Source organism: Festucalex cinctus, chromosome 8, assembly GCF_051991245.1.
Source record: "Festucalex cinctus isolate MCC-2025b chromosome 8, RoL_Fcin_1.0, whole genome shotgun sequence".
Lineage (NCBI taxonomy): Eukaryota > Metazoa > Chordata > Actinopteri > Syngnathiformes > Syngnathidae > Festucalex > Festucalex cinctus.
This window is the reverse complement of record NC_135418.1, coordinates 17,735,976-17,763,962: the sequence shown is the minus strand read 5'-3', so window position 1 is coordinate 17,763,962 and position 27,987 is coordinate 17,735,976. Positions and strand designations below refer to the sequence as shown.

Here is a 27,987-nt window from a genome sequence, read left to right as displayed (position 1 = left end):
ACTCAATGAAATTACAATTGCTCATGCTATTTTTGCCATCTTCCTGTTTGTGTCATTAAATACGATCATTGTTTTTATATGGTGAGATGAGAATTTTCTGCAGGTGTTGGGCATGTGCCTGATGACCAGTCTACCGCCCCATTGTTATTTAACTCACAATAGGAAACACCCAAGACGTCAAATTGTTATCGACACAAGCAGCTGTGACACACACATAAATACACACAGTGGGAATTTGTCCATATGAATTGACAGTGGAGTTGCATACAAAAATATCTTCATCATACATGTAGATTCTATTTATTCACACATGTCCTCTGCAGACATTTTGAGGAAGTTGAAGTGTGGTTTACGGGAGTGGCTGCGCTTTAAGTCGTTTACCTTGATCATCTCAGCCACGTAGCTCTCAGGGCCTGTGTACTCGGTCGAATCTTTGACTTTCACCAACACGATGAAGAAGAGGTAATGCCACATGTTGTGCTCCTCTTTAATGTGTTCCTCAAATGTCACCGTCTTGTTGTCAAATTTGTCCCTCTCCAGACCTGTCGAGAGAGAAAATAAGGTTCGCTAGCGTATGGGAACAGCCCATCTGAAAATGATCTCAGATCAGCTGCATTGAATCACGGATTGTTTATGTAAACAATAATTAGTACTGAAGTATTTTATTCATGGGAGTGTGTGAATCATTTTGTTATATTAAAGCTACTGGGCACAGAAAATTGAATTTTGAATTGCTACTGCCACCTGTGGCCGAAAAATGAAACTGCATTTTCCATTTATCACATCTACAACGCGCACGTTACATCCGCAGAGGGTTGGAAAGTCATACCCAAATTCTGTCTGAAAACTATTGGCCAGGGGATTGCAGCCAGGAGTACCCATTGTGAACAGCTATGGTGTTAATCAACTAATTAGAAGATGTTTAAGTCATAAATGGTCAAATAAAAAGGCTACTGTAAAGATATTTTTGGTCAAATTCTTACAGAGAGCAGCTTTAAATTATCTGCTGTGCTCTTCATCATTAATTTGGGGGGATGGGCGAGTACCAAATGATATCAGGCCTTATTTCAAGGTATCAGTACTTGGAAGTAGATATTAAAAAAAAATATACCACATTGCCATTATTTCATTCAATTTTAAGGAAAAATGCAGTAATGGGATATAATGTAATTGTCGGACTATAAGCCACGACTTTTTTCACACGCTTTCGCAACTTTTTTCACACGCTTTCAACCCTGCGGCTTATACAATGATGCAGCTAATATATGTATTTTTTCTGCTGGCCGCCAGGGGCGCTCGAGCAGAAAAGGTAAGACTGAGACAGGTGGAGCATATGTTTCGAGGCAGACGCAAGTTTAATGTAATTTCTCGCTTTGCGCATGAATAAAATTAGCATGGACATTAGCATGGTCTTTCTCTGTAAATATCTCATGTTTCAATGTGGACACATGCGGCTTATAGTCAGGTGCGGCTTATGTACAAAATGCCTTTTCCTTTAGAAATGTACTGAGTGTAGCTTATAATCAGGTGCGCATTATAATCCAGCAATTATGGGATATACCACTTGAAACAATTTCATTAAGTTGGTAAACAATTCTCTGTTTAATTCTTGAATTTGTTCAACAATTCTCTTTTTTAGAGTGTATCGGTAACTACTCAGGAGTTGAGTTCTTGGACTGGTATCAGTCTGGAAAAAAAAAGTGGCTTAGGTTATAACAACACACCATTTTTGTGAGAAACCCTGACTGTTGTCAATGTTTAAATAACAAAAACACAACTATGACTATGTGATAACATGAGCAACACATTAAAAGATAAAAAAAAAAAAAAAAAAAAAAAAGTCTAAAGGATAAGAATTAGGGTTGGCCATGACCCATTAAGATTAAGTCAACCTGAATTCAGCATGTCAGCAAAGCATTTTGGGCAATTCCATGTTTCCAAATTGGTGGCAACAGTCTGGCGAACGTCCCTTCTCTGTTCCAACATGACAGATTCATCATGCTTGGATGAGTTTGGCATGGGAGTCTTTTAGCTTTAATTCCATCAAATACAATTGCGGTGAACTAAAATGAAGACTTTACAATAATATGTTGTGTGCAGCCCCACTAGTATAAACATGACATTCTGATTAATATTGTTTGTGCAATATGAATGAAGCAGCAAAATCCACCCATTTTTATCCATAGCTGGGGGCGGCCATTTCACTACTTGCTGTTGACAAGTAATCACAACTCACCTCTCTGTAGCTGAACTGTGATTGGTTGTTAACTGAGCCCTGAGTAACTGTGATGTCATTTTAAGTCGACAACGAGTGACAAAATGGCCGCACTCTAAGATGGATGCCTCTAAGTGTAATGGCAAGGTGAAAACAAAAAACAACAACAACAAAACAGTACAAACAGAGAATATGATCTTAATGTGAGAGAAAGGTTTGAAGGAAACTTTTTACATAAAAGCATAAAAACATTTGAATGTGTAAAAGACTTCCCTTATTGGAATACTTAACAAGGATACTGGCACTTCAACCAAACTTGCTTGAGCAACATTTTGTTGGACCAGAACACCTCCACAATCCGAGTCATGTGGATTGGCGGACTCCCAAATGTCCCTCTTGGTATGTTTGCTTTCTTTTTGGGTTTGTGGTTTCTAAGTAAATATGTCTACAAAAATGCTGCTCCTTTCACTTTTCATCGGTTCTTGAGAACGCTGAGTCATGAAGGCTTCCTTCCAGCACCTTCATAATTCATATCAGCCTCACGCACACGTTCACACTCAATCGCTCGTTCACACTTGATTTTCATATCACATGTTTCAACAAAGCCCCTAATAACGCATGGTCATCTCTTTTTAACATCACTTGAATCTCATTTACAATATGGCTAAAAACTTTTTGTCGATTTGCGTACAGTATCGTTCCCAATAATGAGCGCTTGTGTGCATGTTGGGTCAGGCAGCCAGGGCGAATGGTAAACATATGGAATGAGAACAGTGTTATGTCACCAAGTCAGCCATCAGCTCTGACTCACTCATGTTAAATAAGGCCAGGCCACAGGGGCAGCTGCCGTCTCTATGGTTTCCAAGAGGAACCGCGCGGGAACAGGAGACGAAGGGAGCCCATCGCCGCACGCTCAAGTGCCTCTCAGTCATCCGGCTTGCTTTTGTAAGACATCGATCTCTCTCGCAGCCTCTCATTAGATATTTAGGTCTGCAACAACTGATTGATTGGTGTCAAGAAACTCCTTGAGTTGTTTATTTTGATACACAAATTCTATATTACTTGTGCAAAAACGAGAAAATGTTGTTGGTAACCTAATTTAGAATGAAGCCCTAGTCAGTTGGTTTCTGTTTTATAACAAATTTGAATGTTGTCAACCGTGCTTCCTGTCACAGTTCAGATGTCAACTTGAAGAATGATGGGTTACGTTTTCATTTCATTAAAGAGGCTTTATTTGTTTGCTGGTTGTCTTTGTAGATTCTGATCATCTGTAAAGTTATTTTAGGGCTTCTATTAAGGATGGGTCCTTTCAATTTTGGACTTCTTCACATTGGACTTCAACCAATAACTAATAAAGTGCAGTCTAAGAAGCCATACTGCCAAACTGAAATTATTGCTGATCTAATTCAGATTGGCTATTTGGCAACAGGTTAAGATGAACATTAAAAATGTCATTTTGTTACCTTAGATCTCGACAAAAATCTGTTTGTAATATTTTCTCTTGTACTCTAAAAACAGTTAGGTAAAAAAAATAATAATAATAAAAAATTGGGCCAAAAAGGGTCGAACCCAACTTTTTGGGTTATTCAATAAACCCAACTTTGGGTCAAATGAATAATCAACAACCCCCCCAATAAATACATAAATAAATACATAAATAAAATATCGTAAAATTAAAAAAAAATACAAATACATAAAAAATTATCAAATAAATAAATAAATAAATAAAAAGGGTTTCTTTGTGGGTTAGCAATTTAAGTTGATCCAACATTTTGGGTTAAATAACTAAAAAAATTTAATTTTAGACCCAATTCAATGGGTTATTCAATGAATCCACACAAAACCACCCAAGATATTGGGCTGCCGTGTTGGTCATTAATTTAATTTGTCCAAACTTTTTGGGTTAAATAGCTCAAAAAGTTGGGTCGGTTGATTTTTGACCCAATTCAATGGGTTATTCAATTAACCCAAAAAGTCGGACTAAATGAATAATCCACAAAACAACTCGAAATTGGGTTGCTTTGTGGGTTATTTAATTTGACCGAACTTTTTGGGTCGGTCCATTTTTTTGACCCAACTATTTTTCAAGTGTAGCATAAAACATAAACTCTGAATTTTATAGGAAAATACGGTTTACAAGTTGAACAATTTCCAAGATAGCAAAAATGGGTCAAGAAGGGCGAGACAGCTTATCGCCTGCCTTCAGCCTGTATTCCGATACAGTATTAAGTGTTAAAGATTACATTTTCTGTCTTTGTGTGCGTGTGTGCGTGTGTGGTCTTTCACAAGTTTATCAGTGATAAATGGCAAAAGAAGACTTTAGCTTATCACCAATTGCAACACTCACGAAATGTAAGATTTGCTATATACGTGATAATGTTTTCAAGAGAGCTTTAAAACTCCTTTCTGCACTTACAGAAGAATTAACTGTACTAAAGTATTACTTAAATGAACTGCACAGCACATCAGTTTGTATTGCAACATTCAACCACTAAGTTACTTGTGGACCTGCTGTCTCAGACGGCAGCCGTTCACTCATTGATTTTGCAGGTGACAAATGTTTAATCCCTGACTGAGGTCTACGCTCGTGACTGGTTTCTCTTTCAGTGTTTGAAGCACGTACAGCGCAGAGCTTGGTTTAAGTGGTCTCACCACAAATGAAGCAGGTGGTCTTCAAGACTTCTTCTTTCTTCTGTTTTTCACTCCTCAGGTCCGCAAAGGTGTCGATGATGACGCCAAAAATGAGGTTGAGGACGATGATGATGACCATGAAGAAGAACAACAGGTCGTATATCACTCGGGCTGCAAACAGTGGCTCCTATGAAAAGACAAAAACAGTTAAATGGAGCTGGGCTTTTTTTTTTGTTTGTTTGTTTCTTTTACGATTACGATCATGATACCGTGATACAAGGTCAAACCTTTATGCAAGCATACACAGCGAATGAGTTTAAAACCAGGTTGACCTTGGTTGTTATGGCCAGTGAAACATAAGAGCGAAGATGTAACCAGCCAGATGCTACAGATGGCAGAAAGCCAGGTAATCTCTTTAAGACACTCAATGTGAACATGTTATTAGCCAAATGGTTCGGAAATGTGTCCACTTGACAACCAGGCAAAAACACACTGACACGTCACAAATTCGGGACAAAAAATGGTTTACAATTGCCATCATAGACATACTCTTATTAACATGTATGTATACATACGAAGACTACGGAAGCGTAGAGCTGCCAATGTGGTGTAAACATTTTTGGCTGGCGAGTATGTTCGAACATATTCGCAAACACGTTCGAACATACTCGCAAACACGTTCGAACATACTCGTAAACACGTTCGAACATGCTCGCAAACACGTTCGAACATGCTCGCAAACACGTTCGAACATACTCGTAAATATGTTCGAACATACTCGATTGCTGTGGTACCCAAGCGCAAGCGTAATACCCCATTGCATTATGGGGCTGAAAAGTTAAAGTTAAGTTATAATACATAATAATCATTATGTATTGAGTGTTTTGCAAAGCAACTCTTGTATTGGATCTCATTAGATGTGCTGGTATGCCTAATGGTGTGGGCCAGTGAGTAAAGATTATGAGGGACAAGTTTGCCTTTTAGTTGCAACTTGTTAATGTCTTTGTGCACTTGACAGCCAAGTTTATATTTTATGCGTACATGAAGTAAGACTTTACATCCTCTTTTGAGTTTGAATTCAGAGGAAATGATGTGGTTATACATTAACAGCTGTAGGAAAATACGACAAAAACCCCAACACGTTTGAAGCGACAGCTATTTCAGAGCCTGGAGGTTGTTTTTTTTTTTTAAAAGCACCTCAACATGACACGCACACTTAAATGGTACGCACCTCTTTGGAAGGCTTGCGGAGAACATCGCCTACACCCCCTCCGCTCCTCAAGCCGTGACTCAGAACGGTCACAATGCACATCAGTAGAGAGTCACACGTCCGCTCCTTATCGCTATCTTGCGAGTCGTCGCTGTCCACATCTGAGGAAGCACAAAAGGTGTCACAGCACAAACCGAAATTGAATTCGACATAATAAAAATGATGTTTTGCTGTTCAGTATGTTAACAAAGAAATCAGCAAATGATGGTCACATGAAACAAGCTGTTAAGGTCAGCGGTTCTTAACCTTGTTGGAGGTAATGAACCTCACCAGATTTCTATACGCATTCACTGAAACCTTAAAATGTGATCTTTTTTTTTTTGGTCCAAATTCAAGACATAGGCATAGCAGATACAATGAAAACAGCAGGGGCCCCAGAATTGAACCCTGTGGAACACAATTACGTTCTGTTATACATGTGAATTTATATTGCAGATATTCGTCCAACCACTTTCGTTTTTTGCCTGACAGAGCTAGTATGAAAAGATAAGAAACAAATAATAATAAATAAGATAAAAAAAATTAAATAAAAATAATAAATGTAAATAAATTTTAAAAATATGATAAGAACTAACACTATGTACTACCACAACTGCCACAAGTCGACACAATTCAAACTGTACACATTTTTAATACAAACCTCTTGCTATATGGCTCATTATGCTGAAAAATGGCAAATGTCACATTATTAATAAACAAAGCAAGACTAAATTCTTGATCGTCTTAAACAGTTTTTCTCTGGGCTCTCTTGGATATTTGTTTTAGTTGAAAAATAAGTTTATGTACAGTATTTTGGTTCATGGTGGGGAGGAAGTCAAAACAAAAATGTTTTGTTGAGCCAGAATGTTCAAACAAATACATTTTTGAAGGCTTTATCTAAACTGATAGCATTGACAGGTCAGGAACACAACTTGAATTTTAGCACATGGTCAAATGGTGATAGCGCATGAACAATGGGTTTCTTTTTGGGCAACTAGTTTCATGCAGTTTTTTTTTTTTTTTTTTTGTTATTGATTTCTAACGTCCGTCATCTCACAATAGATTGATCATGTTATGTGACCAAACACAAGAGTGCTTCATGATCCCATTTTTCATTCAATTTTGTATCCACACCTCTCCTCATTGCTAAGTTTGTTTTTGTTCACAAGCAACCACGAATTCCCCTTCCACGTGCTGAAGCACAGACATGTCGATGTCACATGAGAGTCACAGAGGTCAAATGTTAATCGTTCAGGTCAAATAGCATGTGATGTGGATGTAGTCACGAGAAGGATCAATGACTGCGGTGCTACAAAACACACAAAACATGTCTGTTCTATTTTTACAACATCACATAGTTTTCTTTTTGCTTACTTGTGAGCATCCTTGTAAATAAAAGTATTCCCCACCGACAGCATTTCCCCAAATATTAACCAAATGGAGAGCAGATTCAACAAAAGCAAAATTCAACACGATAACCCACATTAATGGCCACAAAAAAAATGTAAATTTATATTTAGTATTTCTCATTTAATTGGATTTTACCATTTTATTAAATTATAATAATATATATTATAATTATATATATATATATTATGTATAATTTCCATTAACATATATAATATAATAATAATAATATTAAATTAACATGTATTACATTTTAAATTCATAATTAAATTTCTCAATAATAGAATACAATTTAATGAGATTTTATGATACCGTCAAAAGGATGTTTAAAAAGTAGGATAGTTCTCGCTTAACAAAGAACCTTGTGCATGCAGTATTACCTTCATGCATGCTCCCAGCAGTGCAGTTTTCATCAACTCCAGTTTGACATATTCTGGTCGATAGAAACTCACTGGCTATGCTGGCTCCATTTTCTGCACAGAAGGTGGCAACAAATTAGCAGGATTCTTTCAAACCAACCAACATCCATGGTGCTATTTCTGAGGAGAGCTTTAAGACAATCTTTACTAAGTGTTGTGTTGGGAATGTGATCCACTTCCAGGATGAAGTCATCTTTAAAGAAAATGTAGCCAACAATGGAGAACAAGTAGACCAGGATGAGCGCCAGGACAGCGGTCAACACGATGGAGCGTCCGTTGCGCGTAACGCTCTTGATGACGTTCAGTAACGTCTCTTCTCGGTACACCAGATCAAACAGCTACAAAGGCAAAACACATGAAATATAAGTGAAAGGGGGAAAAAAAAACTTGTGTTGTGTCTGACATGGATTTTTGGCAAGAATATTGAGTCAGATTTTGTAAACCACTGGCTCCGAAAAAATAAAGTCAGCATGACACCATGAAACCATCAAATATGGAAACATCTGGCCTGTCAGTGACGAACTGTCACGTCCTCAAATGATGGAAAGCCACAATTAAATTCTGCTGTTATGCACACGGTCCTACTCATTTTTGCTATGTCTTTATTTCTCCAAAAGTTATGTGTTAAAACCGTAAGTCTTCGATATGCATGGGTGTGTCTTTTCCTCACCAGCAGACTGTAGAAGAAGACATGAACAAACACCCCCAGACTGCAGATGAGCAGGTAGGTGAAGTGATAGAGGAACTCAAAGTCCATCACCATGGCTTTGTAGCCACGACTGAAGGTGCCACGGTTTCCCAAAAAACTCATCAGGAAGATTATTTTATTACACACCTGGAAGACAGACAACATATGTCTCTGACGGCTTCTCAAAGTGGGCATTTGTACATTGAGAAGAAAACACTGCGTGTATTTTTTTTTATTATTATTTCTTTCTTAGTGCAATAAATAGCACATGTACGTTTAACAGGTTGTTTTTCAGTAACTGTATGTGTTCACTGTGACAAGGTTACATCCACACTGCTTGCTTTCACTTGTAAGATATACTGTAGATATATTTTCGACTGGAGGGGAAAGCTGTAGTCACCAGAGAGACCACAAGTCAGGAACAGAAGTGGCAAATCCAGGTCCAGAAAGTAAAAACCCTGCCACAGTTTGGCTTTTAGCCCCTTGTGCTAGCTAGCTAGCTCCCTAGCAGGCAACCGAATACCCGGGAAGCTAGCTAGGGAGCTTGCTAGCTAGCACCTGGACTTGGATTTGCCACTTCTGCAATATGTTGTGTATTTAATGAATTTCTAGCATAATCCTTAAACTCTGTATTTTGTAGTCCTGTCACTCTGCTGCTAGCTAGCGAGCTCATTAGCTAGCTCAGACACCTGCTAGTGAGCTAGCTAGCTTTAGCCTCTTGTGCTAGCTTGCTAACGAGCTCCCTAGCTAGCTCCCCAGTGCTCAGGTACCGGCTAGTGAGCTAGCTAGCTAGCTAGCACAAGGTGCTAAAGCCAAACTCTGGCTGAGTTTTTACTTTCTGGATCTGGATTTGCCATCTCTGGTCAGGAAACCATGGACACTCCACACACAGAGGCCTAGAATCAAACATGTGCTTTTCATATCTAAATATTCTCAAAAATTGAATTTAACCATTTCACAAGGCAAATAAATCAACATCTATTTGCAAACACTGAAAAGAATTCGTAAAAGGTGGGCAAACGACTCACATTGAAGGCCCCAAGGAGGAAGAGAGTAGGCTCCAGGCCAACCGAGAAGATGAGACGGAGGATTGTGACGATGACAAGAGCTCGGATGCCCAGCGGTTGGGGCATGATGATCACGATAATGAGCGTTACCAACACTCCCATCCACAGTAAAGCAGACAGGTGTGTGTCCAGTGTACCTGCAAGGGATTCATGCATATTGACCACACAGAAACTGCTGACTTGCTTTCATAGCAAACCGCCTATATGGATTAAACGTGCTGAGTCATCACAACGAAAGGATGACAACGCAGTTTGCAGCTTGAAACGTGTTTAGCTGAACCGTTTAATACATTAAACTGGTTTCTACCTTGCGGGAAAACCCTGGGGCGTTCATTAGCGGGACTGAACCCAACCAGATTCACTTACATAACACCTAAAAGTAGTTGACGGTACAGTACGTACATTTTGTGTGAGCTTGAGCGTGTGGGCTGGCCTTTAGTGAGAGAAGGCCTGACACGTCGCCGCATGAAAACTCCTCAAGGGGTTTATGTGGCGACGTGTCACTAAGATAAAAAAATTCAATGCATAGAGGCCACACCCCACTTGATTCCTCCGTAAATGATCTTGCTATCTTGTTTGGAAAGATTGCATCAGATGCAAAGGAATGGGGGAAATCGGTCATGCCTGATTAAAATGAAAAATTTTAAAGCAGAGTGGTCAAAACTCTTTCCCTCTCGACTTCCTTTCCTCCCTCCTTGGCTCTCTCAGGCGCCTTTCCCCTCCCCTAGTTCTCTCTCTCCCTCCCAACCCATGTAGAGATCATATGACAGGTGCCACTTACATAACAGCCATCTCTAAAAATACTTTGGCTGAAAGATTCATCAGGAAATAACAGTAAGCAACACACAGCGGCAGAAATGTGACTGACAAAAAGAGGGACATTTACATGCGGTATCCGTAATTACAATTTGCCACCTTACGCCTTTCGTGAAGGTACAAGAGGTTGTTCAGGTTCACACTTTAGAAGCATCAATTAAATTGTCAGTGAAGAATGTGGCAAGCATGCAGTGCTTACACACGTGTTATGTTAACCCGAGCGCTAAGTCTAAAGCCAGTCAGGCATGCGTGTGCGTATGTACACTTTATGTATGGCAGCAGAACACACCAACTCGATTATGGAAAAAATTATTTTGGCAATAATTGAAATCACGATTATTCAAAAGATTATTTGGGACAAAGAAAGAAAATGTTTAAGCATGTAAAAATATTGAGACCAATTAAAAACAAAATAGAAAAACTATAATTGTGTAAGTTCCTTATCAAGTTTATAATATACATTTATTTATTTATTTATTTATTTATTTATTTGCCAAAAACTTGAAGTTAGAGTGAAGATTGTGCACTATGCAGAAGGATGATCATTGTTTTGTTTTTTGTTTTTTTGGTACAAAACAAGAAAATGTTTACGCATGTAAAAATATTAAGACCAATTAAAAAAAAAAGACAAAAAAATGGAAATACTATAATTACATAAGTTCCTTTTGGATCAAACAGAATTTATAATAATATACATTTACAGTATTTATTTATTTATTTATTTACGTTGGCAAAAACATGGACGATCATTTGTTTTTGGTACAAAACAAGAAAATGTTTAGACATTTAAAATTATTAAGACCAATTAAAAAAATAGAAATGCTATAATTATGTAAGTTCCTTTTGGACCACACAGAATTTATACTAATATATATTTATAATAATATACCGGCATATTTACTTACTTATTTATTTATGTTGGCAAAAACTTGAAGTTGGAGTGCAGATTGTGCACTGTGCAATAGGACGATCATTTGTTTTTTTGGTACAAAACAAGAAAATGTTTAGATATTAAAAAACATATTAAGACCAATTAAAAAAAAAAAATAGAAATATAATTATATATATTATAATATAATACTAATTATGTAAGTTCCTTCCAGACCAAACTCAATTTATTATATTTAGAATAATATATATTTATTTATTAATTATTAATTTATGTTGGCAAAAAGTTTAAGTTAGAGTGCAACATGTGCACTGTGCAGTAGGACAATCATTTATTTTTTGGTACAAAACCATAAAAGATAAAAAATAAAACTAATAAAAAATAAAATAAAACAAATAACATTTTTTGAAACACTATAATTTTGCAAGATCTTTTTGGATTAAACAAAATGTATTAAATTAGTTATTTTAAAATTTTAAAAAAGGTGCAAAGGTATAAATTGAAACAACTCAAAATTTAGTATTAATATATTATATAATATATATATAAAATATAAAATATATATATATATTTTTTTACGATTATTTTGTAATTGTGGAGTGTAATAATTGAAATTGTAATTGAATTTTGACTAACTGCACAGCCCTAACACTGACCTAGATTCCCTGCTCTTATAATTGAGCCCTGAGCAAAGGAGCGCAGTTTGTGTGTGCATTTGTAAGTGTGAGCAGGAGGACAAATGCCGTAGCACCATAAAAGTGCTCATTAAAGCCGACCAAAGGTATACTGCCAATTCACGTGATGCTTTGTGCGGAGGGTGGAAAACACAGTCAGACATTACTCATGCTTACTACTCACTTGAACGGAGATCAAAACAAGCAAAAATACTGAATCCAACATTCTCAGTTCCAAAAGACGACAACTCCTTTGTGACTCAAAGCAGTCTGGAAACTAATCTGAAAGGAACAAGTTTGTCTATGTGCAAAGGGTGTGTCTCAAACAAAGACAGGGTTATGCTCAGGTCATGCGCTTTTAATTCCTGGTCAGGTGATAAAAGTCAGCAGATCAGAACTTTAGGGGAAAAGCAGATCAGCGGGTCAAGCGCTCAAGGGAAGGATTCATCTCTTCAGTACTTCTCTATGGGCGGCTACACCATGTGATTTCAGAAGATGTTTTTGTTCAAAGAAAAACACATCACAGTAAGATAACGCGAGAATCTTCTGCATAGTTTGTCATTCAAAGACACTCCTCATAACGAGAGCAGGTTGTGGCAGAAAAAGCATGCCACCAAGCCGCTGTCCTTCCTGTTTTGCATTATTGAGCACACAGCCTCAATTTGACCCCGAGTTGTGGCCAAAAGTGAATATTAAAAGCTTCTCTAAACCTCCATTAGCACGCCAATCAAGCAGAAACTGGTCTACCTCACGTATTACAAGTGTCAAGGAATGCGAAATGACATCCTCGGTCACATTAGATGGGGTCAGCGGGTCATGACTGACCTCCGTGTATGCCCTCCAGCGGGTAGAAGAAGCAGACGAGCAGGTTCATGAGCACAGCCAGGTTGAAGGAAACGTTGCTCCAAACCGAAATGTTCCTGGAACACCAATACAACACCGGCTGGGCTGGGGAAGAGAGAAATAGTTAATTTTGTGAGTTGAAAATTCGACATGGACCCTCCTGTTATGTTGTTCAAGTTAAAGAACAAATGCTAGTTTGGCAACAACAGACAAACTTTTGAGATATATGCAAGGAACGTTGACCATATACCGGGTCAAACTGACCCAACATTAACATCAATAGACTGTAAGAAATGATTAATTTCGACGTGCAACAAAAATGGTTAATAATAAGCTATAACAATGGTTATTGTGTTGATTTCGGAATGTCAAATATTCTGGGTCAAATTGATCCAGAGTATAATAATTACTTTTTTTTGCTTTGAAACATCTCATCAACAGACAATTAAAATTGTTCACTTTGACATTTTCAAATTAATGTTACATGTTTATCGGAACATTTTTGGAACATTAAATATAACCCGGGTCAAATTGACCCCTTTTAAAATGTGTTGATAATGAAACGTCATCAACAGACAATTAAAAATGTTTAATTTTGACATATTTGCATTGAAAACTGTTCATTTTGAGCTATAATTCATTATCAGGGTGCTTTTGGAACATTAAACATAGCCCGGGTCAAACTGACCCACTTCAATGTTAAAGAACTACAAATAGTATTTCATGATGAAATATTTGCAATCAAAGTGGTTAATACTGTTTACCGAGATGCACTTTATATCATTTAATATAGCCTGGGTCAAATTGACCCGGGAACTTTATTGCTGTTCCTGAGAAACTAACCTAACAGGAGGGTTAAATGAAATCAACAGTGAATAAAAGTTATGTTATTGTCTGAGAACAGTCTGTTTCTTTATATTTATCTGAACTTTGCCTTTCACCGTCCACAGTAGTAAGAGTAAGCACACAGCAGTGGTGATACGCCGGTGCAAATGCTTACCTCAGACGCTACATTCTTACCAACTTGTTCACAACTGCCCCATAAAGTACATAAAGGAGCGGTTGTTGTTAATATAGCACAGAAAAGGTTAACTACGGTAAGAAATGGCTCTAAATCCTGCAGACAATTTTAACTGAGCTTCAGTGTCGGACGGAATGATAATGAGACGCAATTCATTTCATCCGTCGTTGGAGTGACAGACATAACACGTGGTATGCAGTCTTGAACGTGGATTACAAATGTGACTGCGTGGGTGCAGGCCTGTATTTTTATGTTTGTGTACATACGCAAGCAATATCTCAGTAGTGATTCATAAGGTTACCATACAACAGAATTCGGAAAGTCCCCGTTTTCATTTTAGAGAGTAGAAATACGCTTGTACATCGAGGAGCGATGGCGCGTTCAGACTTGAATGGAAAATAAATGATCGCGGACTCAATACACATCCATCCATCCATGTTCTAATAGAATAGGGGGGGGGGGGGGGGGGGATGTTACACAGCATTACAGATGTACTGGATGGAACTATTTTCCCAGAAACATGAGCAGCACGTCCAAAATCCTCCACAGTGACTCACTCATAAGCAATAGCAAATCCTAATATCCAAATATATATATATTTTTTAAATTACATTGGCTAAGGTATATTTTTGTCCTTTGAAAAACATAACATTTATGATAAAACACGTTTTCAATTAACAACAAAATACGAGTAGTATTTTGTGGTAGAGTTGAACCTATCAGACATAAGGTTGAACCCCCACCCAATCGATGAATAGTAGACTGCCGACACTCAGCGTGCGCATATGACAACCCCCACCCACCCACTAACTGATACGTGTTTGTTGTTTGTAACATTTAACCTACTTTATACCTCTGAGTTTTTTCTGCCAGTTCATCTCACTGAAGAGGTCCTCGGCTCGCAGGAAGAAGTCGTTGATCTTACTGCCCTGCTCGTCTCTCTCTGTGGTGTAGTAGACCCGAAGTTTGGACTCGGAGGTCAAGAATTCACAGATGTTGGGTACTGGGAACACAATCTCTTCCATGGTGCGGTCCTGGCGCACAATCTAGACACGAGTTGACAATCACCATCTGTGAGTCGATTCCCTGGTTCTTTTGTTTCCTTTATTACCTCTATCTGAGCAGTGTGGTTGGCATAAAACTCCAAGGCCTCGTCGCCATCTCCACTGGCTCCTCCAGGCTTCAACATTATGGACAGCTCCTTATTGTGTCGGGCCAACTGTATGACAAAAACACAAACAGGAAATTATTCACTGTGACGATTGTGGGGCCATCTGTTGTTAAATCAGACCTGGTGAGCTAAGATATAAATGTTGTGTCCAACGTTTCTGGGAGATGCTGCATCGTGTTCCTCATCATCCCCATTATCTTCCTCCTCCTTTGTGTCTTCAAACTCCACCTCTCCCTGCAGATAGGCTCTTTTGATCACCTCCACCTGGAAAGACACAAATCTCACTATTGCTACTGAGTTGGGAGCTGCTACATTTTAGATATGAGAAAAAAAAAAAAAAAAAAAGTCAAGTTCCTCACAAGCTCTTTAGGTCTCATGTTGTACAGGATCCTCTCAGCATTCTCGCTGTCATGACGGCTCTCCATAATGGCGAGCAATAATTTGGATGCATTGTTCTAAAAATAAGAAACAACTTTTAGGAAAAAAAATAATAATAAAGCTCTCCTCAACATTCACCTCACCTTGAGCTCCAGCACCAAATCCATCCGCTTCTTTCCAAGTGGGTTGATGTCATTAAGGATCAACGCAATGATGATGTCAATACCATTGGACTCGTGAGTGGCAATGCAATTCTGAGTGTGAAAAAAAATTGCATATTAATGTGTAACATATTTTGGAAGAGTTGTCATATCTGTCGTGTACCTGATTTTCATGACAGGGACCTTGGCAGTACTCTGTGAGGCTCTCTAGGGTTTGGTTGATGAGGGCGACGTTCTTTTCGTTGATATACAATCCTAACAAGCCCAGACCCCCTGTGGTGCTGCCACAGATGCAGTCCAGGAACTGAAGAGTCTCACAGACCAGGTTGTAGTTGTTCTTGTGGTTTTGACAGCGAAGAAAGTTCTGAAGAGATAAAAGTAGTTCAAGTTGGTTAGCTGGATACTTTAACATTAACTTTTTTACTCCCTGGAATTTTTGGATTTTGACTGATTTTGCAAGGCCCCCAGAATATTATGTTCTATTGTTATAAAATCATGGAACCTACCAAAAGAAAGATTAGAAAACGTATACATTATTTCTATCCGTTTCCATTTTGAAGCAATTAGCATTAGAACATATCTAAGTTTCATCATTATTCACAAATCTGTTTAAAACAGTGGGGAAACAGCTTCTTGCAACATGGCCCTGGTTGATCTCTTATACTCTGCAGACACCTGCTGGTCGCTTTTGTAATAACTACCATTGCTTCAAGCATTCACTTCAATTCAGAAGCTGCATCAAAGCCTTCTGTGTGCTCTAGCATAAAAAAACCAAAACAACGTCTTTGGGAGCATGGTAAAATTTAAACTAGAACGGATTTTTACGTTTTTGGGAGCAAATGCGTTCAGGGGATACAGTACGATATTAAAAAAAAAATCAGAGTAGTTAAATTAATTATTAATATGAAAACTATAAATTGCATTTGCATACATAGATAAAAATTAAATAAATATTTAAAAATGCCCTTTTAACACTCACAATTTTTAAAAACAAGATTCAGAGTTGTGTGCCAGGAAAGTCTTTTTTTTTTCTCTCCCAGTGATTGTGAGTAATAAAAAGCACTATAAACATCAATCACAAGAAAAGTCCAAGGAGGTTGAAATTATTACCATCATCATCATCATCATTATAATTAACTCATTACCATAATGTCAGGTGGAACAATTCCAGGCCGTTACTAAGAAATGTGTAGAGAGCCAGAGAGGAAGTATGTGAAATCAACAGCCGTTTAAAGGAGGAAGTGCAGTCAAGAATGGTCCAAACTGTGCAACGCATGGATTGTGTTGCTTGGACGGACCAACCTGCAGGTCACGGTTGTGATTCTCACAAAGTAGCTGCAAGAAACGAAGGATGGGCTGCATGATAATGATGACGTAGCTCATCTCCCCCTCGTCCTGATTCTTGTCACCGGCGCTCGCTTGGCCATCTGCTGTGGTGAAGTGGTCCTCCGGGTCAGCTTCCCGCCGATAAGAGTTAAAAGCTTTCTTGGTGGCAGACGAGGCCTCAAGTAGTTGCTCCCGGACTTCTTCGGTCATGACGACTGATGATTCTCTTGCTGAAATATTGTTTGTGTTAAGGTCACTCATGAAAGCCCCGATATACTGTAAAATGAAAATTTAAAAATGTTTTTTTTTGCTTAAATCGAAGTGGTAACCGCAAACCTTTTTTGCGGATTGGGGTGTCTTTGTCCTGGCTGTCGTAGTCTCTCTTGCGGTTTCCAAGGTCGCTGGTATTTACTGTCACTGTAGCTTTGATCTCCAGTTGCGCCAACTTCATGCGGTCGTAGAAAACGCGAAAGAACTTTTCTGACTTTTTGTCCTCTGTCAGTCGGCAGAAGAATGAACGCTGGACACACACAACACAGGGAAACAAATTGTCTTCAGCAGTGACAGTGAAATTTCCCAAAACAAATATTTTTGAATCATTTATTACATCAATTAGTTGAGTAATTGAACAAAAAAATGGTTTGCATTAAAGTTTGCTGCAAAATCATTTTTGTCTGAATACTGTGATTTTTGTTGTTTATTTGGCTTTTTTAATGATTAAACAATTACAAACTAACAATAAATATTATTTATTTCTGAGATTTATTTATGATATATTTAAGTAATATTTAGTTTATAATTGATAATGATTCAGTTACTGGTTTGGTCCATAATATTCACCAGAAAATATAAAAGCACATGTTTACAAATGTCATTAAATACAAAGATGGGCAATTTTATGTGGCGCTAAATCAGGGAGGTCCAAACTACGGCCTGGGGGCCAAATGTGGCCCACCATCCAGTTTTCAGTAGCCCACGATTAGACTAAAAATGGCATTTGACACAGTTAAAAAAAAAAAAAAAAGATTTGGAGATGGTCAAAGAAGGGATGCAAAAACACAAATACATTATTTGTACACCTTTTTTTTTTAAACAATTTCTCTTCATAACGTTATGTGGCCCTTGCATCCTTCTGATTTGCTGTATGTGTCCCTCAAACGAAAACACCTGCTCTAAACGATTAATTGATTATCAAAATAGATTGATTGGCTGTCCATTAATCAATTCATTAATGCACCACTAATTTCCAACCCTAATATAACAAACCAATTAGGTTTCATAAATCTCACTTCCACATCTTCAATGAACTCAAACATGATTTTTTTTTGTTTTTGACAGGTTTCATTCATGTAGCCATTTTTTTTTTTTTTAAGTTATGATTTGCGTTATGGTCTTGAACGGACAATCCCAAAGAAAGAATTGTTGTAATTTTAACAGCCCAAATCTGGAATTAGGGAGATGTGGGGGTTTAGTTCAATTATCGCTCAGGAATGAGGTCACGCAGAATTAGAGCACTTGTGCATCATGTACAGTGTGCGCTGGCCGGCTCACTGGACTGTTGTTTTGATTATGTAACAGTTCTTATCTATAGCACCCTTTTGCAAAGGCCTCACCCAGCAGAGGCCGACTCGCCACACAAACAGGGTGAAAAATGACACGAGAGGGAGACGCTTGGCCTACTTACACAGAAAAAAAAGAGACGGTGGGGTAAAAGAGTCCAGAGAAAAGCAAGACAGAAGGAATAGGAAAAAAAAAAAAAAGGGGCGTGGGGTTGGGAATTCAGATGACTAGAGAGGAAGAGACACAAAATACTCTGTTAGACCGTATGTGGGCCAGTGAGGGTTATGTAACCACCCGTCTTTCCAGGTTAATGCAAAACTGGGCTACTGGGGAATAAAAGTGGAAAAAATAAACAAAAACAAGCTTTAATGTCAAGCGCGTGATCATCAAATAACCTTGTGTGATGATTTTTAGTAAAAAAAAACTAAAAAAGCACAATTACGACCAATTTATTAAGATAAGGCAGCCCAACACCAAATTAACACAATTAAATTCAAATCTCTTTGAGAGAAAACTATGCGATTGTGCCCTGAAGCAGATTCCACAGGCCCATCCATGCCCCACCCCAGCGCAGGCCTCCACCACTAAGCAGGAGCTCTCCTGCACGTACGCACCGTCAACACTCAGGGACAAGCAGATAGCAGATCAAGGGGGGGGGCTGCTGAGTGAGGTAGTCATCCAATAAACAACCCCTGATGACGGAGGGTGCCTTCCCGCGCCTTAACACCCCGCTCACATCTTGCAGCATGTCTGCTGCCCTTGTCTTAAAATCAGCCAGCTGAAGAAGAGGGGGGGGGGGGGGATGTGCAGAGAAACAAGCGCTCACCATTATATTATCCCCACAAAAACACACCCATTACAATTACATAAGTCTCACACACATACTTTCCAGCGCAAGCGGCCGCACACTTCTTCCACACCCACTGACTTTCTACAGACACCCACAAAAGTAGGTCAGCTGTCTCCGGCAACAGGCACATGCCCATGTTTAAAACAAACACACCCACTTGTCACACAAGTGCTCAGAAAGACTGAAGTCCTGCCAAAGTTATGTAATCATATTTGCATCAGCGTGTTAATGTCGCCATAGTAATAAACTCTGTGTGCCGCCGGGTATGCGATGCGGTCCTGGGACTGGCACTTGAGACTTGGTAGTATCGTCGGATTTCGCAGTGCTGAAATACATTTTATTTGACTGATGTTGGCTGGAGACGCATACTGTACATATGTCATTTAAGAATTCTTTAACCTAACCTAACCTAACCGTCACCAGTTTTCATCTATAAAAGATTCAATAAGCATTTTTTGACAGTGTAAATGCTCCAACATTGAAGGCAAATATGGAAGCGCAGTAAAGAACCAGATATTATATTCCTTTCATGCTTTCTTCAGAAATTAATATAAACTACTGACACAATTTATTTATGGAAAGCCGTTTTGATATCCTTTATATCTGGCTTAAAGTCCATGTACTAGTATGTGTTCACTAGTAAGCCAAGTCTGAACACTAGTATTGGTAAACACTGTATTATTAGTTTTATTCAACTTTTGAGTAGTCACCGCTACGGTACAACTAAAACATATCAGAATAAAGCAATTTCCCTTGAACTTTTTGAAATTAATGTCAATTTTCTATTCCTTTAATTTAATTTAATTTCTTTAAGTTCCTGACCATAAAACAACCACAAGATTACCAATACAGTGGTCCCTCACTACTTTGCGGATTTACTCTATCGCAGATTTTTATTGGGGTCCATTTATGCTGCTATTTTTGTCCTTTTCTTGCAATATTTGAGTAAATAAAAACAGCTCTGTCTTCCATTCAACACAATTTGTTACATTTTTTAACTTAATGTAGAATATTTTATAAACATGTACCATGATAAGTTTACATTCTTTTGGGACATTTTTCTTCTTTTAATTCTTCTGAGCAAGTCAGTGTCCCACCACTAGTGAGCTATTTTTTAGAAAAGACCCCAGTTAGTAAGGCCAATGTGGGTGTCTCATTTCTCTGCCCCATGCACTGCAGGAGAACTAGACAAATAAGTTAATTGAAGGTTATTAACTTCAACAAGGCCGCTCATTTACGCAACTCCAAGAAGAGCTTATTAAAGTGACAGACAGTATTAGCGGTTTTCAAATGGGGGGGTGGGATGACGACAACTTGTTTACCTCTACTTCGCAGAAATTCATCTATCTCGGGTGGCCGTGGAACGTATCACCCGCCAAAAGTGAGGGAATGCTGTACCTTGAAATAAGGCCGGACCTCGACCAGATACCGGGACCAGGTATGACAATTAAATCAATATTAATATTCCTCAGGAATTGTGTGCTTTCAAAGTCGAAACATTAAATATTTTTTAAAACTTTAAATTGAAGATATAATACATATTTTTCAAAGAAACGTATGCAAAATTGAGTCACTTGCTAGCCGATAAATGTTTTACACAAGTCAAAGAAAGCTCATGAGTCTTCTTCGCCTGAAGACCTCCGTACATTTCCTTGCCACTCTTATGAGGTGCTCCCCCTAGCGGCCTGCCAAGTTATTGCTCAATAAGTAATGAGCAATGGAGCCGTTATAGTGGCTTTATATTAACTGCAAATATCGATACTTAGGCATATCGTAGGCATATCGATAATCTATCGGGAGACAAAGTATCAAGATATCAATATATAGTCACGCTCCTAGTAGTGAGGCAAACTGTGCACTAGTTGACTACATGCTACAAGTACTACTAGTGGCAATTCTACAGAAATGAATAAAATGTAGTTACTACTAGTACGTCAAAGTTTCCTACTCGTGTGCAAAAATGTCGCACAGTAGTGAAAGGCAGCAGTGGAAAAAACAAACAAACATTAGGAGAATAACTTGCATATCGACCTCAAGCTGAATATCAAGGATATTGAATAAATGCTTTCATACACAGCATGCGACTCTTGCGCAGCACCCCATCTGTGTTTGCATATCAATGACAAGGATACCCCGATGACGAGATGACGTAATGGATGTTGTAACATTGGTCAAGGAGAGGATGGAGGGAGGCTCATAGCAGAAAACGATGGTCGAAGAGAGAGAGAAGGAGAGGGACTAGCATCCCCCCACCCACCCCCGCCCTATGTGCTGTTGGGTAAACACAGCCTGTCTGTATCCATGGAGACAAACTCTGATTGGAATGAGACAGAGAGGAGAGGTGCGAGGTGGAGGCGGTCCGCTGAAAAACAAGGTCATAGCGCTTCCCTTTCTCTCCTTCCGCTCTGCGACTTGGCATCAACAAAGGGATGTTATGTAACAGCTATTTATACTTGCACTCCCTTCCCCTCACCCCCTCCCCTCATGTCACGCAGCGCCACATGCAAAGCAAAAGGAGCGGCTGCCTTCTCCTTGGGCTCCGTCACCCGTCTCATCACAATGTGGGCACAATTGAGACTTTTCGGGGACTTTTCACAACGCACACCTGCAGTGCGTGTTGTTGCCAGGTGGCCGGTTGGAGGGCAATTTGTCACAACACGGTTTACTGTAGATTCCAGGAAATTTAATTGGAGCTGGTATGCGTCAAAGCAAGTCTGAAAAGCTGTAAAGAGCGCCGGCATATCCCCGGCTTTGCATGAAAGCGTTTGCAGAAGCAGCGCGCAGGCCAGTGGTTTATTTCTGTGCACTCTGAAGGTCACGAGTAAATAGTTAACTGAGTTAAGAGAGAACAACATAAAGAATTACTAACAGGTGCGCAACACCACATGTCAAATGAAACCAAAGGTTTAACTTTGGTTAACAAAATTTGAAAAAATGTGACAACGGACACGGATTAGTTAAAAACTCAACTTATTGATTTGATTAAAGTGGAAGTCTACCCCCCCCCCCACACACACACACACACATTTACATTTACAACTATTTTTTTTTTTTTACCACTAGTCTAAATATGGTATTCAGGTTTTTATCCATCCCAAGGGGCGGCCATTTTGCCACTTGCTGTCGACTGAAGATGACATCACAGTTGCTCAGGCAATGCCCAATCACAGCGCAGCTTCAGAAAACAGGTGAGCTGTGATTGGTCATTGCCTGAGCCTTGAGTAACTTGTGATGTCATCTTTAGTCGACAGCAAGTGGCAAAATGGCCGCCCCTTGGGATGGATAAAAACACTTGGATTTTGTTTCATAACTCATGTCCCACAAATGTAATATTAATCAGAATGTCATCTTTAGACTAGTGAGGTCACATAACATATGGTCAATAAATGTTTAAAGTTGACTTCCACTTTACGTATTATGATGACACTTTTGCACTGTGTGGAAGTTTACTATTGAATAACCACTTCCTTACAACTGTGGACTGCCAGGAAAAAAATGAAGCTCCAGTCTCTCGTCAATCCCTCTTCTGTCCCCCCCCCCACCAAAGCCAGTCCCCCCAACCTCTTCTCCCCACTGCCCGACTTCCGGAGGCCCAGCATTACCCACTTTAAACCGACAAGAGAAGTCAAGGGAGCGGCAGAGTGAGCAGGAATGTTTTGAAGGCTGAGACATTCCTCATTGTTCATTCACACAGGCTTTATGTAACAACCCGATCACGTGATGCGGCTCTGCCGCAGCCGTGGGAAGCCAAAGCATTATCTCCGCCGCAGCGGCTTCCTTGCCGTAATCTGATTACGCGAGCCCCGTGATTGCACAACAAGCCATAGATGGGCAGACTGATCACAAGACACACATCAATGGACAAACAGATACATCAGTGGAAAAAAACAAACAAAATGAGATGATCAAAAACCCGAGGTATGAGTAGAAGCGCAACTACAATCCTGATTTGAAGTGAAATAAAACAAGGAAAGCAATTTTAAATGTTATATATAATAATACGTAATAAAGTGATGTTGTTGGCCTAGTGTAAGTTGCCTTATATAATAATGTGCAGCTATGGTGGCACACTTACTCCTATAACCGTGCATTATACTGCAGATCAACGAGCAGTGAAAATCTTGGCAAACTGTGTTCACTTGATTAGCAGATCATGTGCTGGTTCACTGAGTGGGATAAACTTGTGGGCTGGGGTCATACTGACCTGGATGGTGGTGTTTCCGCCCTCCAGCAAAGCAATAGCCAACAGAATGCTTTCCTGGAAAACTCTGTCACTGGTGGTGTTCATGATGAGGTCGATCACCAGATCGGAGGCTCCTTCTTTGTCCAGGTGGCACTGCACCTCCGCTAGGCTCATTTCCCCACGACTTAGGCCCCCAGGAGCCCCTAGCACTATAAAAGACATGGGAGAGGGGTGACCAAAGCAGGCAAGTGAATGCAGTTTCTGAGAGTATTTATGTACTATACTGTATCAGCCAGTCCTCTCTCCAGCGTGTCCAGTTTGTCCAAAATGCTGATGCCGGTCTCCTTACTGGTGCCCGGAACACATAAACCCTATTCTCTTCACTGGTTGCCCATGAAATTTAGAGTCCACTTTAAGATTCTTCTATTTGTTTTCAACTCTCTAAATGGTCTTGCCCCACCTTATCTCGCCGAGCTCTTGCACCCCTTCACACCTGCCCGGTGCCTCAGGTCAGCAGACCAGACTCAATTGGAGGTACCGAGGGCTAAGCGGAGGCTTCGAGGAGATCGAGCCTTTGCTGTTGCCGGTCCCTCCCTTTGGACCGACCTTCCACAAAATATTAGACAATCTCCCTTTATGCATTTATTTATTTCTTTTTTCACTCGCCTATTTCTTATTAATTTACTGTATTTACTTGAAAAAACAACAACTTGTATATGCACTTCAAAATGTTTGCTTTGTTCTTGTTACCTTATTCTTTACTGCACAACCGTTATTTATGTTTATGTACAGCACTTTGTATACAGCAAAGCCTGTTCTTAAAGCGCTTTATAAATAAAGTTGAGTTGAGTATGTGTATGAGTGGAATTTGACCACTTATCATTCGACTACCGACACTTCAAAAGGTAAACTCTGTAAAGGTTTCTAATTGTCCAAAACAAGACGCTGGCATCAATACATTCTTTGAAATGGTACACACACACACACACACACCCACACACACACACACACACAAAAAGGGTGCAGCAATGGGCACAGATGGCCTGCTTTGGTATTTTGACTGCATAACAATGACTCTGTTATCAAACAGCGATAAGCGTGCGGTGTTAGTCGTGCTCAAAGGGCAGGCCTGTGCACAACTTTGAACGTGATAAGAGCTCAGGGTCAGACTGATAGCGAGACCCCATCCTTGCATAACATGCCGACACACATTTGTTTTACTACATGAGGCATACATATTTTGGCTAAAGAAAACATTTTAGAACACTGAAATCAATATTTTCACGTGTCTGCGTGCATGTGCATTGAGCATCATCAGTGGTAACCACCTGACTGTTTTCTGCTGGGTCCTACAGGGCTGAGGGGGCCACTGCCGAATGACGTCAAGCTGTCCCTCCGCCCACCACTCCGATGGAAGTTGCCATAGTAACGGTTCACCAGAATCTGCCTCAGCGCCTCGCCCTATCGGAGGCAAAGAAAAGAAAAAAATGCAATGACATGATTGCAGCCATGTGTCAGGAGGGGTGGTTAGGTAACAGGGGAGAGTCATCGGCCATTTTGCGCGCTGGCTTTTCATCACAACAATATCACTGACATCACCATGCGCAGGGTTTTAAAACTAACTCTCAAACATTTAAACGAGCAGAACTCACATTTTACGTCATTGACCACCCACTGGGCCCAAAACTGTGATTCGTTATCATCAGTGGCCCAGTCTAATAACATTTAAGGATGCCGTCTTCAGGAAGACAGACCTGAGGCCGAGTCTTTCACATTGTGACTCATCAACTGTTGAGCAGTAAGCGGCACGACTTGGTCGTTGTTATAGCAACGGCAGCTCGTAGCTACCTGACGAGACCTCCCATAGGACGACGTGACGGAAATGAAATAGGACGTGTGAGCGAGTTTGTGTGCGATTACGTGACAAGTCTGTCAAACTGTGTGGTCCTCCATTATTATGCAAGACCTGATCCTGCGGTTGTGCTCTAAAAGGGCCCGAAAAGAGGAGCTAGTAAGTGTGATGAACATTAAATTATGCAGAACAAATGACTACCAGAGATACCATCTTGTGACTTTCTTTACAGATACTTTTCTCATTGATAATCATTTTACCGATTTAATTATATAAATCAAATATAACTCACTATTAATCACACATTTTATATTTGTTATAAATGTACAATAAAATGTACAATATTTTTTTCCTAAGTTTTCATACTTTTGTTAACATAAAAGTAGGAAAAAATGTTCAACAAATAGAGATATGGCTGCATCTTTTAGTCATTGATGCAGTAATTTCATAATTCATAAAATTGTGTTAAAATTAAAAAGATGTACTCTACTGTAAAAAAAAACAAGTGTGATATTGATTTGTGTTTAGGTCAATTTTCTGCCACTAGATGGCATAATTGCTTTTGTAAGATGGTGACAGCTCAGTGCATTTTTCTTTTCATAATGAGCTATCTAATCTTGTGAAATTCTGCACGTTTAAAATAGTAAAATACAACTTAACCCCAATCTCCACAAATATATGCATTATTATTAAAATTTGAGTGTGCTAAATTTTTACATGGCTTTGTCTTCTGTGTTGCAACTGGAATTGCCCCAGTACAAACTTTCGGGGGTGGTCATTAATTGGGCATATAAAAAACAAAAAATAAAAAAAAATAAAATAAAAAATAAATTAGTTTGATTAAAGGAACTTTAAATTCACTCAAAATTAACGCACTAATTGTGACACCCCTAATATATATATATATATATATATGCATAAAATTTTATTTTTCCCAGTTTTTTTTGTGTTTTTTTTAACCAGCATTTTGCTGCAAAATCACCATGCCGCAGTTGAAATTGATACTTGCTGACTTGACTCAAGCTGTGGTGCAGCTGCTGACTCTCACAAACTTGTCTCATGATTGTGTTTTGCTGTCGGGTCTGCCTGACCTCGTCCTCTCTCTGCGAAGTAATTGCTTATGGATGATAGCGCCTTCACAACAAGGCTTTATTTGAAGCTTATCTAAAAAAAGGAGCTGCCAATGCACAAAACGACCTTGCCTAAATTTCCGGATAATCAATATTATGCGGCGTTGTTGAGATAGATAGCCATACGGCTTCAAAGAGAGAATGACTTTCTACTCCACATTTTGCTCCAGCTAAATGCACATACCCTTTTCTGGTCCTCCAACAACTTCTCAGGCTGGTTCTGATCCAGCTGCTGGGTGCAGTGATGAATGTTAGGCCAAAACAGATTCAAGCACAGGGGGTTAATATTCATGCATCAAGTTAAAAGATACAGCACAACAACATCAAATCCATGCAAAAAGGCCATGCAAAGGTCTGCTGAGAGTGAGTTGTCATGCTTTTGGTACCAGAAGTTGACAGGAAGTTGTACGACTTTTAATCGAACTAAAAAAAAACTTCACATAAACTTCCAAAAATCAGTCATAACTTGACTTTTCCAGCTCACTGCCACTTAAAATGGGTGGTAATTCGGTCTTTTGTTCCAGTGGCCGTGGCAAATTAATAATCGAATCACAAATTGCAGACTCCGATCAAATCGTGTGATGCCACAGGAACCGGAGTTCTGTTTACATAACTGTTTAGTGCAAGTTAAAAACAGTTTACAGACTTAAAACGTGCAAATACCAGTTGACACATCTTAAAATAGAATGGATTTATGGAGTCCATACACATGAAATCATACCTGATGCTCTTTTAACAATACTCGATCTTTTCATGGCACCCCTAGCAAATCTTCTCTGATTGTTTGACGTTAGCAACAGCACAAAAAGTTGCCAAGCTGAGCAAGACATTTTGAAATTTTCAAACAAACGTCTGTGACCATCCACATAGATACCAATACATAGATCCTTCCCTCTGAGTGGCTGCCATGCTGAGAGAGTCCTGCAGTGGTTTCACAGCCCCAATTATAAAATGACACATGTGGCTTGTATCATAGCTGCTTGTCTGGTGTTTGTGGCAAATCAATCTGACTAATTGATAAAGAATTTAACGAGTTCTAAATAACTTATTGGAGCCAAACACACATGGCGGCTATATGTGTCATCAATAAGTTAAAGGTTGCTCTATTGCTAATGTATCTATGGTGGCTGTCTAGCTGGTGTATCAAGTAGCATGTAGGATAACCAATCCAGCATTTCAGGATGTTTGCTATGAGGACTATTTACTACAGTTTTACAATATAAAGTGGGCAATTGGCCACAATGCAACACAAGATGAAATTTAAGATAAGCCATTCGAAACTTAAAAGAACAACTTTTCTGTATTTAGACCAATGCTTCTGAATACATTTTCAAATAATTGAAAGTCAGGCTGTGTAAAATACTTTGGACACTGTATGGTGTAGATCATCGGTGTCAAACTGCAGTCCTCGAGGGTCGCAGTCCTGCAGGTTTTGGAGGTTTCCCACTTTCAGCACA

The 27,987-nt window shown here is 39.2% G+C and overlaps 1 protein-coding gene across 10 annotated transcripts in view; it reads right to left on the bottom strand.

Moving 5' to 3' along the window:
* LOC144024216 (inositol 1,4,5-trisphosphate-gated calcium channel ITPR1) overlaps nt 1–27,987 on the bottom strand; it is a 65,192-nt gene that overhangs the window by 3,534 nt on the left and 33,671 nt on the right. For 4 of the 10 annotated variants that reach the window (XM_077530361.1, XM_077530364.1, XM_077530363.1 and 1 more), the window contains 19 exons: nt 26,715–26,762; nt 24,877–25,009; nt 23,570–23,757; nt 17,292–17,475; nt 16,932–17,185; nt 15,793–15,993; nt 15,612–15,722; nt 15,450–15,545; nt 15,211–15,354; nt 15,031–15,138; nt 14,773–14,965; nt 12,881–13,003; nt 9,638–9,813; nt 8,592–8,756; nt 8,070–8,259; nt 7,883–7,975; nt 6,078–6,217; nt 4,868–5,033; nt 382–542 (listed from right to left, as the gene is read on the bottom strand). In XM_077530361.1, coding sequence (XP_077386487.1) covers nt 382–542; nt 4,868–5,033; nt 6,078–6,217; nt 7,883–7,975; nt 8,070–8,259; nt 8,592–8,756; nt 9,638–9,813; nt 12,881–13,003; nt 14,773–14,965; nt 15,031–15,138; nt 15,211–15,354; nt 15,450–15,545; nt 15,612–15,722; nt 15,793–15,993; nt 16,932–17,185; nt 17,292–17,475; nt 23,570–23,757; nt 24,877–25,009; nt 26,715–26,762 — 2,874 coding nt within the window. The remainder of the gene's footprint in view (nt 1–381; nt 543–4,867; nt 5,034–6,077; nt 6,218–7,882; nt 7,976–8,069; nt 8,260–8,591; nt 8,757–9,637; nt 9,814–12,880; nt 13,004–14,772; nt 14,966–15,030; nt 15,139–15,210; nt 15,355–15,449; nt 15,546–15,611; nt 15,723–15,792; nt 15,994–16,931; nt 17,186–17,291; nt 17,476–23,569; nt 23,758–24,876; nt 25,010–26,714; nt 26,763–27,987) is intronic. The other 6 variants (XM_077530362.1, XM_077530365.1, XM_077530368.1 and 3 more) reach the window with 2 other exon arrangements.